At 37.3% G+C, this 13,691-nt stretch overlaps 2 protein-coding genes across 2 annotated transcripts; both read right to left on the bottom strand.

Annotated features, from left to right (window-relative positions):
- Nucleotides 1–2,268: 2,268 nt before the first annotated feature.
- Nucleotides 2,269–3,460, bottom strand: LOC111591919 (probable RNA methyltransferase CG11342). The gene has a single exon (XM_023303845.2). The coding sequence runs from the start codon at nt 3,232–3,234 to the stop codon at nt 2,506–2,508; it is 729 nt and encodes a 242-aa protein (XP_023159613.1). The 5' UTR covers nt 3,235–3,460; the 3' UTR covers nt 2,269–2,505.
- A 1,682-nt stretch (nt 3,461–5,142) lies between these two features.
- On the bottom strand, nt 5,143–6,827 carry LOC111591922 (beta-2 adrenergic receptor). The gene is made up of 4 exons (XM_023303849.2): nt 6,446–6,827; nt 6,164–6,307; nt 5,831–6,089; nt 5,143–5,765 (listed from the first exon to the last, which is right to left on the bottom strand). Exons 2-4 carry the CDS (start codon nt 6,294–6,296, stop codon nt 5,189–5,191), a joined length of 969 nt encoding a protein of 322 aa, XP_023159617.1. The 5' UTR covers nt 6,297–6,307; nt 6,446–6,827; the 3' UTR covers nt 5,143–5,188.
- Nucleotides 6,828–13,691: the final 6,864 nt, after the last annotated feature.

Raw genomic sequence — 13,691 nt, 5'->3', positions numbered from 1 at the left:
AGAAGAAACAAAACGTTGATAAATACGAAGTTTTATTGTTGCCTATTTCTATTGCTGCTTGACATGCGCTACGCAACGGTAAACCAAACAGAATCCTCGTTTGATTTATTTTTGTATTTGTGTGTACTGTTTGATATTGCAAAAAAAAAAAAAAAAAAAAGGAAACAGTGGGGGGTGTATACGAAGAAGCGACAAATAAAATCCAAAAAGCAACAGCGCCGTCACAGAGGAAGAGGTAGAGGAGGTTGCAGTGCGGCGAGACGAGGGAAGTTAGGCAGAGTTTTGACTTTGCTCTGTTTGGATTTTATTTCATTTGTGTGCGTGACGCTCAGCCATATACAGACACAAAATGCGCGCATATTTGCTTTTTACTTTTTTCCACTTCGATTACACACACACAAACACAAACACACGCACTCATTTGATTTTCTTTTATTATGGAGTTTCACATATTTATAGCATTTTATATTTATAACATTTTTGCATTTCTCATACTTTTCGCTGAACCTGCGCCAACATATTGCAAAAACTGTAAAGAGAAGAGCGTGAGTAGGAGTAAAAGAGAAGATGTTAGCAACGCTCGCTGTTGGATTTTTATTAATTTGAATTGTTTGTGCGGGATATGTTTATTTTTATATGCATGCAGATTGCCCTTTTTATTATTTTTGTTTTTCTTTTGCTTGGATTACTAACAATTAATGAACGGGCGGCAAATAAGAAACTCTGCGCGAGCAAAAACACACACCGCGCGTATTGCGCTGCACGAAGGTACTGAAAAGACAGACGACGGCGACGACGATGAAGAAGGTGACGGCAAATTCAAGTGCCCAAGCGAAGCCAAATGGAGTCCACAACTAACCCTCGCCATATGTATTGGTGTTAGAGCGTATGTGTACGTGCTGAATGTAAACGCGCAGTTTTATGTGTGTATGTATGCATCTGTATATGCTTGATTGAGTGTGTCTGTGTCTGTGCAGGGTAAAGGACTGGTAAGCGCAAATAAAAACAACAACACTTACAGCTGTGTTTTCTATGCGATGAAGCAAACACAGTGGGCTACGCATAGCTAATTACCGTATAAATGTTATTACAATTATAATACTTAATAAGAAACAAACATCGTAGAAATTCTTATTGTTTACGTAAATCAATTAGATTTATTGTTATTATTTGATTGTAGAACATGTCGTATGACTTTACGCCAATGTGTGACAGGGTAGACATTTTGCAGGATGGATATATGCATGTATGTAACTACGCAGCAAAGCGAAGCCAAAGCAAATGCCGTTTTATAACACTAACACATACCCACATACCGTCGTTCACACACACATATACAAATGTCTATTATTTGTGGAGTTAAACAGGATCCAAGCAGACTCAACAGCTGGCTAACAAATACATACACAAGCAACAACAATAACAACAAATTACAACAGGTCAGCATCCACACAGACGTGTGCAACATGCCATCCACAGTCAGAGCCATTGCTGTGGATGCTAAAACAGCTGGCAACAATACTTAAAATGTAAACGCGTGTGGGTGCAAGGGGATCTGGAAGACTGGGAGCGTTTGAAGCCCTGTTTAAAGCACAAGTTTTTTGTATGTTTTGGCCTGGAACTGGAAGAAGCTAAATTTATTTTTGTCAACAAGTGACAAAGGCCAAAGGTTATGGCCATTAAATTTGAGACATACACACATTTATTTTTGTTTCGCTGGAATAACATCAGGATTCATGCATAGACAAATACATGCATACATACAAATATACATACATAAGACCTCTTAGCATTTTGTAGCTTGGCTAATTAGCTGAAGTAACCATGCGAATAGAACACAAACAAGCTGAACAAGTTTCATTTGGCCGCACGCTTTTTTTACACGTTGCTGTTTTCGTTTTGTTTTTGCAATTTTCGTTGTTGTTTTTGCGCACCCAAAATGTTAAGACGCAATTCATTACACTGGTTTGTGTTGTGCCGATTGAACGTTATCATTTTATTTAACTCACTTTTTGCAGTTCCTGGACAACCGCTCACACATTTGTTGTTGTCTACACTACAGATTGTGGTGGTTGGATGATATGCGACGGTTTCGATTAATGTTTTTTTGCGCCGTTGCATGCAACAATCGAGAAGTGAGTATTCGCGATAGTCATCGATGTAGTTTAACATAGTTCTGTTAAGCTGGTATTCAAATAGAAAGCGCGGCAAGTTCTTTGAATGTTCCATTTACATATAAAATTGGTAAAGCCAATAGTGATTGGTTATATATAACTATTTATATTTTATCACAGTTTTGGTTAACAAACACATTTACTTATAATATTAATTACCGAAATGTTACCACTGTTGAGAGTTTCTTCCCTTCCTTTCCAGATACTGCAAACTTACATTAACTGGAGGAGCTGAAAATTACATTTGCATTACATCAATGTTATTGCCACTGTTAACAGCTGCGCCAAAGCTGATTTAGTCAGTTTTCTCGCTTAGATCATCCATGGAGCTTCATCGATAGAAACAAATTTTACGTTGCCATTTGGTGGGTATGGATTCGAATATGCTTTGCCTGCCCAGATCACGCTCCATATACTTCTGTATCTGCAGCTCCACGTCTGAACGCCATTTCAGCTCTAGAAACAAGGGAAAAACTTCACCCGCTTTCTTTAAGCGCCGCTCCGCAGTCTGATAGCATTTCCAAGGCTGTGGCTCCACCACGAACAGCTCCGCCAGCTGCGACAGTTTGCTCAAAAAGCTCTGCAAGCCGCTGTCGTGGTGATTGAGATGGATCCACATGGTTATTGAGTAGCAGCAAATTGCATCAAATTTTGTGCGTTGCTGTTGCTGCAAATACTTCGCAATGATTCCATCAAAGCTAGCCGCATCCAGTACATCGCCGCAAAAATAACTTATCTTTTCGACGCACGTGTTTTCCAGCTGAGCACGCTGGATGAGCCGTTCGTCTATGTCGACGCCTAGCACATGGACAGGCCGTTTCAGTTGCGCTTCCAGAAAGCTCTGTAGCAGCTGCGTAAAGACGCCGCAATTGCAGCCAACATCTAGCACCAAATACGGGTTGATTTCATTTGGCTCCATGCTTTGTTGCTCCTGCTTTGGTGGCAGCCAAATATTTTTACCGGGCAACAATTTAACTCGCTCACTAGCTGAATTGAATTGATAATAATTCATAAAGTTTCCATATTGCACGGCACCTGGATTGTTTTTGCGATGTTCCATTTTAATACTACTTAACAAAGTAGTCTCAGCTCAGAATATAAACAAATTCTGGCCACTTGTTACAGCTGCTGATATATCGATACACCTATCATTAGCCGCCACTTCTGGCATATTGTGACCTTTAATATCGATATACGTATAATGTATTTGCAGAGAGTCGGCAATCGCCAAAACTAGCAGTATTATTCTCAATTACTTAAACCGGTATTCTTGTGGCATTTCTTAGCGCGCTAAATTTAAGATTTGAATTAAACAAAAATTATTTTTTACCTTTCCATGTACTTTTTAATTTACTGCACTCAATTTGATGATCACATATACACATATATATATATATTTCATATATACGTATATACATATTACTCTTAACAATTTTTCCACAATTTTTCCAAAAATCAATAACATTTAGTAAAATTAATTTTTAAAAATGATTGCAAACGAATGTACAATGAATTCATATACACAATGCACCTTGGCCTGTACGTGAATAATAATATATCGCTAATGTTTGTGTGTCATAATAATAATTAACAACAAATTGAGGCTGCACGCAAGCAAATGCCGGCGCAGATGATAGAAACTGAATTTAACCCACTAAGGGAACTAGGCAAAATCGCAACAGTCTGTTGAAAATCTGTGGCCAAGATTTGCTTAAGTGCCGCCTGTCAAATCATAAAATTAGTAAATCTTTACATATATGTGTGTGTGTTTATATAATACATAATTCATGATGTGAATTCAACTAATTAAACTTTTCGTTTTCGGTTTTTTAATTCTAAATTAATGTTAAACTATATTAACTATAATTATTAATCAACTATATTTTACGATTTGTATGCATTAGATATATATATATATATAGTAGTATATATGTATATCTTCACTACAAACTAAATATATAAAGACGAGGAAAGTCTGAAGAATTTGCGACTCTTGAAAGAGAAAACTCAAAATCAATTTATTCAAATTAATATATATATATAAAATATATATATTGTTAAGTCACTCATTTTTCAGACCACCCTCGTTTATATATTATGTTTTTCAATAATATATTTTAACGCTAATTCTAGTGGAAATGTGATTTTTGTGTTGGTTTTCCGATTTCTGAGCTAAGTTCTGTTAAAGTTAATCGATGTGGAACGTGTGGAACGCGTGGAACTTGGGGAACTACAAACTTTTAACTACGCTGCTCTCTGTCTCCCTCCCACTTGCTGTCTCTCTCCATTTCTCTCCATTTGGCATTTATTAAGTTAAGTTTTTAAACTAAGTTCTAGAATGCTACTGAATATGGACTTTTCGAAAGCTTTAAACGCCAAGCGTCTAGATATTTGTTGTGGTTTTTCAATAGAGTTGCGGAACGAAACGGAAATGGAAGCGGAACTGCAGCCAAATGTTAAATTGAACTAGAATTTTGTTGTGATATAATTTGAATACAGAAGTAGACTAGGCGTTAGTTGTTATTATCGATTATCGATAATGGATTATCGATTATCGACTATCGACTATCGATTTTGTTGTCTATATGGGTATATAGCTAGATATGTATCATGCTATATACGTACAGATATAAGCTCATAAATACACAATAATACATATATCAATAAATCCCTCGAATTCGTAACATAATTTTCTTTATGCTTAAAAAACTTTCACTAAATTGTAAAGCTTACGAGCTACTAAATGAATATGTCTTTCAAATCTATTTAGATGTTCGTGTTCTTGTAAGTGGGTGTTAGTGGTGGGAGTGGGGGTGGGGGTAAGGGTACTCCCCGCACTCCATTAAATATGCAACCATGTGGCCTAGAGGCAAGTACGGTTCAGTTAGTAGGGCAACTATATATATATATAGATGGATTTCACACACACACATATCTATATATATATATATATATGTATATATATTGAGAGAGATGCATTTTACAACCAATTTATACTTGAAAATTTAACGGCTCTAGTCATCTGGGTCCAACCCGATTAGCTCCGCTTGCAATCTGCCCTTAGTCTTACAACAAATGGTTAAACAAAATACTCTCAGTGCGATGCGAAATTGGGGCGACATGCTGCACATGATCAAAATTTTCCAAAACGAATTCAATATGCCAATCCAGACGACAGCGAAATTAATAAGAGTATTTTGGATAACCTCGCCCATGACCACCTCGTATAGTCGCAATAATATCCATGGCAGCCAGGACATCCAGAATGCAAAGACTAATGCGAATGACATCATATGACTAGGGTTCGATAAATTTTCAGCCAATGCTGTTGCATATTCTTTATCATGTATCGGCTCGCCCGATCGTATCTTACGCATCATTACAAATATGTAGCCATAGTTGTGTACTATCGATATTAAGCTGGGCCCTAATACTAATATCGCCAGCGTTGCGCTGTATGCTGCCATGTTGCCCCAGTCGAGCATGCAGATGTGCGATAAGTTATTGACTATCGGCTGCGAATAGCCGAGTATCGGCGGGCAGCACAGCAGCGCTGCCGATATCCACGTGAAGACCATCCAGCACTGGCAGCTGCAAGCAAAAAGCATTAATCAGTAAACAAAATGATCGCCTATCGATTATCGCTCATCACTAACCGGGTCTTCGTTTGCACCGTTTCGTAGCGCAGCGGCTTGCGCACAGCCAAATAACGGTCCACCGAGATCCACATGAACGTGTAGACCGATACGGCCCACAGTGTCACCTCCAGATAGCCGGTGAACCGGCATACGATATCTCCATACATCCATTCGCCCGTTAGAGCGGGATAGACTGAGAAGGGCACGACGAGTAGGCCGCATAGCAGATCCGCAATAGCCAATGAGAGCAGATAGTAGTTGATGACCTCTGTGGGACCTAAGAGACCGCCACGTGTGGAATGTAAGTGCAATCTATGGAAAATCAACTCAATAGCCAGGGGCTAAACTTACCCTTGAAGTTCGCATAGGTGGCAATGATTAGCAAATTGGATAATACAATTGCCACGCCCAGTATGGAGATGAGTACGGCTTTGGTGAGTGCCTCCAATTTGGAATTATCCTGCAGGTAGCTCATTTCCTGCATTTTTCTGCCCACTGCAAAGGTGCAAGTAGGTGAGAGAGAGGGGAGCGGGCAGCGGGGATGTGATTGTGGATGTGTGTGTATGTATGTGTGTGAGTGTGTGGGAAGGCTTAAGGTTATGCTAAGGCCAACAACACACGTAAGCCGCCTACCTCACTTCCTGTCATGACGGCCAGCAGTTAGCGTGTGGCGCCCTCTATTGTGCAATAGCCCAAATAGCTAAATGCAAATGCACGACAAGGTCGCTGTCGCTGTCGCTGTCGCAGTCGCAGGTGGCGTCGGCGTCGTCGTCCAAATTTTTTTCGTGTGTGTTTTTTTGTCGATTGTTTATTCCAAGTTTAAGGTTAAGGTGAATGTTGGTTGTTTTGCAATTCGTCTGCGCTGAAGCTCGTTTAAAAGTTGCATTTAAAATTTACCATTAAAAACTACTAATAGACAATATTTTAGTTCTGCTGCTGCTTAGTTTTAGTTAATTTTGTTAAAGTTCTTATTAGTTTTTGGTTTTAGTTAAAGTTTTTGGTTTTGTTTTTGGTATTAAATTCACAACGCTCTTTGCTAAGTTTAATTAAAAATTTTATTAATGCCTTTAATGCGCTACTAAAAGTTTTGAATGTATATATATATATATATATATGTATGTATATATATATATTTATCTATATAGCTCTAAATATAATTTTACTTTTATTTTGTTTTTTTTTTTTGCTAAATTTGTTGTCTAATTAGTTATTTGTTTTTGTTTTATTGAATTTAAAAATTACACTTTTTAAACTTTGAAGTGGAAGAATAATGATTATATTTATTTGTTAAGTTTAAATTTAATATTTTATATATTTTTTATTGAATTTTATTTTTGCAACACTTTTATGCTGTTGGTGTTGAATTTTTAAGTACTATAATTAAGAGCACAGCACAAATGTTTTTTTAGTTTATTTTCTGCTATTTTTAAGTGTTTTTTGTAAGGCTTTTGATGTGCTACGTTTTTAGGTTGAAAATTTGCTTTTATTTTTTATATGTTAATATTTTTAAATTTTAATATTGTTTTTTACTTTATGCATGTGCTTTATTGTGATTATCCTTTTGCTTGTAAATTCTGGCTGTTGTTGTTTTTGTTTGCGCTGCGTGCTGCTGCTGCTGTTGTTGTTGTTGTTGTTGTTGCTGTTGTCGTTGTCGTTTTTAAGCTAATTGTGCGCATCTATAAAAAGAATTTAAGTAAAAATTCAATTAATAAATTTAAAAAAAGTAATTATTTAATAATAAAATAAAAATTGGAATAAATATATATATATAAATATTTTTAAATTTAACAGTAATTATTAAATAATTAAAATAATTTTTATTAATCATAGAAATCTTTATTATATTATATTATATTATATTATTAAATTAAATTTAATTCAAATTAAAAATATATATACGTTTATATAAAAAAAATATATATGATGATTTAACTATCCAATTCTTTAAATTGTTTATATTCATTTTAAAACATAGTATAAGTTAACAATTAATAATTCGAATTAAATAAATATATTTTATATTTGGGTTTCCACATATAAATTTTTAAATAATATGTGATTTTGTATATATAATTAAATTTAATATAGCAATATATTAAATAATATTAAATTTCTATTATTATTGTGTATGAAATTTCTTTAATTTCTCTAATTTCCTAAACTGTTCGAGTCGAGTCGAGTCGCACGGCAAATGCTTTACATAAGCGTCCTTATCCTGGCCGCCACTTTGAGCATTTTGACTGCCCCGCCTCCGCCCTGACCCGCCCCCCTTTCGAGTGCCACGCCCAGTTTGTGCTGTTGCTGGTGCTGCTGCTTTTTGCAGTGACCCACTTTGCATTGTGCACTTGACACAGTTTGAGAGCCATCGCTGTCAAAGCAGCCACTCGAACACATTTCGACTGCACAGTCACAATGCTCAGTGCCAGTGCTGCTCAAACCGTTGCGCCGTTCGACAGGCTGGACATAAGTGAAGAGTCCTCAAAATTAACAAAAGCTAAGCAAAATGCTGTTTTTGTTAAGGTCTGCAACATTAATTTGAAGTGTTCCTAAAACTGTGACTCTCTAACGGTACCACTTTGTTGTTGATTTAATTCGATTTTAATCGATTCTATTTTAATTAATATTTCAGAGTGGCTTTCAAACTGTTCAAACTAATCCTTAATCAAGGTCTCAAGCTGTGATTGTCAAACATGGTTTACTCAGTCTTTAAAGTTCACTATTGCTTTCAAACTGTAACTGCTTAGCTGTGACTTTCAAAATGTTGGAATGCAACAGTAGCTGTCAAACTGTATAATTTGCAATTTGGCTGCAGTGACTTTAGACTTTAAGGTGCTTGCTCTCAAACTGCAACTGGTATGCAGTGATTGTAAAACTGTATTTCGGCTTAAATGGTCACCTTTTCCCCCAATACTTCTAATAGTTCGATAGTTTGGAAGTAGTTCAATTTTGTGGTTATTAATTTGTTGTAGCTCCCAAACTGTGACTGCTTATCAGTGCTTCTAAAACTGCATATTTAAGCTGTTATTCTTTGCGAGGCTGTCAATCGTAGTGCTTGGCTAGCTTAAGACAGATGAGCATTACGTATAGCTCTCAAACTGTATTCGTGCATGTGTGAATGTCAAACTGTATTGAGTTTTAAGCATATGTTAAATGTTACTAGAATTTTAGCATTTAGTTGTGCTCGCTTGTCCTTAGTTGGCCTAGCTCTCAAACTGTTATATAAGCAATGGCCGTCAAACTGCGCACACAGCCTTCTGCTATTTAGCATTTGTCACTTTTTGTTTTAGTGCTTTCCGCCATCGATCACGCAGCGTAACAAACACTCATTTGCTACTCACAGCCAGCTCTAGATGTTTAGCTACATCTTCATTTGCCGCCCCACGCGTTTGCTCATCAGCATCATTGGACGACGTCATTGCGCCATTTTCCACACACACACACACACACACACACAGGCACAGATGGGAGGACACAAATACAAACACAAACACCGGAGCCCATTATCAAATGCCATTAAAAGACAGCAGCAGACCGGGCGCCATAGTTGAAAGGTAAACGATAGAGAAGGAGACAGAGACTGGGTGAGGGGGAGGCTGAGAGTCTGTAACAAGTTTGTCATTTGCTCGATGCCCGTCTCTCAACTTGGTAATTTAATTAATGCTAACGGCGCAATGGTTCGGCAGCCCGACAGGTGATAAATAACAATTGCATTTGGCTAAGCTGCACAGCTGAGGGCGCAGCTCACCCAGCAGCACAGCAGCCCCGCGGCCAGGGCGCAGCTTGTCAATCATTGCGTAAGCTGCAGCTCCAAATGGGGCACTGGGGCTGGGGGTTTGCTTTGCTTTGGCTTTGCTTTTCATGTCATTTGCGCAAAACGATTTCATGGGCGCCGACAATGAGACGCCCAAGCAGCCGCAGCAATAGGGGCAGGGGCAGGGGCAGGGGCAGTGGCAGTGGCAGCGGCAGTGGCAGCGGCAGCAGCTGCTGCCAATTACAAATGGCAATAACGCTTATTGTGTGCTGCCAACTAAACCCTTGCATAATGAGCTGAACACGACGCCAGTTGGGCAGGGGCGTGGCACATTAAGCACGGGTTCAGCGAACCTCATTTTGCCAAGCAAATCAACCACAACAACAACAACAACAACAAAATCAATAGGCACGTGCATATTAATGATTAATTAAGCAAACTCTAAAGAGAGAGGTAGTAGGAGGGGGCGGAGCGGGAGCTAGAGGTACGCTGATGGCAATTTGATTACCAAGCAGCAGCAGCCAGTGGCAGGGCGTAGCTTTGTTGGTCAAAGTTGGCCAAGCACTGATGATAGATGATGGCAGCTAGGCCCAGGCAAAAATACCTTGAACAACTGCTGGAAATGATGTTTAGGCAGGCCAACAGGATTTGAGCAAACAAGGATTAAAGTTATCAAGTTTTCGAGGAACTGAACGAGACTGTGAAGTCAGAAGAGAACTTACACCTCATGTTTGCAGTTGCTGTAACACTTTGTATACCCTGCATTTATTGAAACGGGTATATATGTAGGTAAAGGTAAGAGAAGGCGTGGCAGATACCATAAAGTATATATATATATATATGCTCGAAGAGGTTAACGAGGGATCTCCATCTGTTCGTCTATGTGTGTGTTGCTAGCTTCAGGGTATATAGCAGTCGTGCACTCCCGCCTAAAGCTAATCTACTCGTTTGTTATTTTAAAATAATTCTAAATTTGCAAAATTTCTATGACAGAAACTAAGACAATTTTGCAGATATTTATACCGAGTTTTATGGATTTTCCACTTTTTAATGCAGTTCTTAACAACATTATAAATCTACAATAAATTTTATAAATTTATTTATTTAAATTTTGAATACGTCTGCAAACTGTTCAGATATATCAAAGCTGTTGTCAGCAATGTCTAAGCTTCTAAAGAATTTTATTTAGTTGCAGTTCCTAAATTTGTTTAGAAAAGAACCAAATTCTTCTACCACTCTTCGTCTTCTTCTTCTCTTTTATGCATATTTTCTTTCGTACATTCTTCTTCTATTGTTTGGTTATTGTTCTTCTCGCATTCTACTATTTATCTTCAATTAATCTTTTATTTTTCATCAGTTGTTTTTCTTTTATTCTTTTTTTTCTATTCGTCTTCCTCATCAATTGGTCTTCGTCTAATCTTTTTCTTCTATTCTTCATTCATTCTTCTTAGTCTTCTCTTATTCTTCTCTTCATCTCTTCTTTTCTTTCTTTTTCTTTTTTCTTCTTATACTATTCTTCTATGCTTCCAATAATTTTTAAAATTTTTTTTAAAATATTTTTCTTCTTATTTAATTCTTCTTCTATTCTTTTTTTTTATATTCTTGTTCTTCGAAATTTCTTCATTTGCCTTTCTTCTTCTTCAATTATTTTACTTCTACTCTTCTTCAATTTTTCATTTTCCATTATTCTTCACCTATTCTTCTTTTATTATTTACCTGTACTTAGTTCTATAAAGGGTTCTCTTAAGTCAGCTGAGTTCCTATAGAACAGTTGTGCATATCAAGACTTTAATGCTATCTAAAGCCGATCCATACTACTGGAATATCTAAGGAAGTGTTGCATAGCTACAGTCAAAGCTCTACATGCTCTATATTAAAGCAAGCTAGCGCGTTCTCGTGTATCTCTTTATAACACCAAAAAGTAGGCTACATAAAATGGAAAAAAGTTTTTTTTTTTTTTTCAAATTTATGATGTGCTCTGAACAAAGCATAAATAAAAAACTTTTCAGTTTCTAAACAAATGCGCGCGAGTGTAATGCAGCGCATACAAAAGAGTTAAATGCGTGTGTGCGTGTGTGCGGGTGTGTGTGTATGTGAACAGCGCTTGTAGATTTCATTTGCAGCTATAAAATATGTATCGCATGCGTGTTTATGGCGCAACAAACTCGCACAGATACGCGACCAAGCAAAAGATACAGATACAAAAGTACAGCAAGGATATGAAGAGAGAGGGAGAGAGAGAGAGATGGGCATGTAGGTAAGCACATGACGCCACAGTCAAGTGATTTAGAAAGCCACGAGCTGGAACGACGACGCCATAAAATTATATTTAAATGCCATGGGCAGGTGGTTGGGCACATCCGCGATACCCGCTCGGTGCTTCCATCTAGCGGGCATAAAAAAAGAATAATAATAATAGAAGCAAATTGCGAGCAAAGCGAGCGAAGGCCAAGGCGACTGCATGCTTAAATATATATATATATATATACAATATATATGTGTGTGTGTGAAGGCAGAGGAAGAGTCTATTCAGTTGATGACGTTGACAGAAGCAGAGGAAGCAAGGCTGCCACGGCTGCTGCAGCTGCAGGCGAAGAGGTTGAGCTGCGACGGTTTGTGGCTGGGGTTGATTGGGGCAGAGCCACGTCATCAGACTGGCAGTCAGGCTGGCAGGCTTATATAAGCATGACCTCAGCAAGTGCCAGTGGCGCAGGCACAGCAACCCGCGGCGTTTACCTTGGTAGCACCAGTACCCAGCACCCTCTACACTGTTTGAAAAGAGGGTATATTAGTTTTCATTGTTGAACTGTACGAGCTTCATATGCATAAGCCTTTTGTTGTCTATTGTAAGCATAGCAAAGTGTTCTCTCTTTAATTACAACTAATATAGCGATTAATATCGATCGTTGCGATATATCGAGCATATCTCTAGGAGCATATCTCTAGAAAGTTTGCTTTGTTAGCTCTCGTTTGCCTGAATCTAGACTTGAAAGCTGTGCTTATAAATAGTTTCTATCGAAAATATCGATAAATATCGATAATTAGCTTTTGTTGTTTGTCATTTTTATATAATCAAAATAAATTTTATAAGATGTAGCAAGATTTTATGTGCAATAAGCATGATGTAAATAAATCGATATATATCGATTTTTTAAATGTGCAACTTTTCGATATATAAATGTAAATAGCTAGTAAATAACTTGAATGCTGCTAATTGTAAGCGTAAATTTAGCTTTTATAGAAAATATCGATAATTATCGATTGTCAACTTTTGATATATGACCGATTTATATAATTTAAAAGCAGTGTGGCAAGATTTTTCATATATTGTACACCATAACACGTAATGTCAACTAAATGGCAATTTTTCGATACTTATCGATTTTCTAAAAATTAAAACTTATTCAATTTAAACAAGTTAATAACTAAGCACAGCTTACAGGGTAACTGCTAGTCGCACTCTCCACATAATAGCTCAACTCACTTCTCTCTGTTGTTGCCACATCTATTTTTAATGTTGTTTATTTTTAGGCACAAAGCGGGCTGCGTTTCCATTCGCTTGGGCTGCTCGAATTGAATTGTCTCAGCGGACAAAGCGTGGCAACTGGGGAGCAGCGCGTCATGGCGTGGCTTAAGAACTTTTGCAAGTTGCAAATGCCGCAGGGCGACAGTTACCCGTTACCCATTGCCTGTTGCATGTGGCATGCGGCATGCAGGCAACGTGCCCTGAAGCAGTGCAGCGCAGCCAAAATAAAACTTGGCTGCAAAACTTTCTCTGCGCATAGCATCAAAATGTTAGCAAAGTGCAGATTGAAAGTTAAGAAAAGTAAAGTGGATGTGGCTGACTTGAAGATACTCTATAAAAGGTTGTTTTTTTTTTTTAATTTTTTCTTTAAATATGCATCTTTGAAGTGCTCAAAGTTTCATGTCAAAAATTATAGAAATTATTGAGCAATAAAAAAGGCTTAAAATTTATAGCTCGTTTACTTTAAGATAGAACTTTACCAAAGCTTAGACAATTTGAATGAATCGCAGCCTTTTGTACATGAATTATCAGCTAGAAATTGTAAAATGCTTAGCTACATTTTCTATAAATTTTATATTTAATTAATGGCTTTAATATCAATT

This window comes from Drosophila hydei, unplaced genomic scaffold, assembly GCF_003285905.1.
Source record: "Drosophila hydei strain 15085-1641.00,03,60 unplaced genomic scaffold, DhydRS2 tig00000283-arrow-arrow-pilon, whole genome shotgun sequence".
Taxonomy (NCBI): Eukaryota; Metazoa; Arthropoda; class Insecta; order Diptera; family Drosophilidae; genus Drosophila; species Drosophila hydei.
Note: the sequence above shows the minus strand (reverse complement) of the source record. Positions and strands in the feature narration are given on the sequence as shown.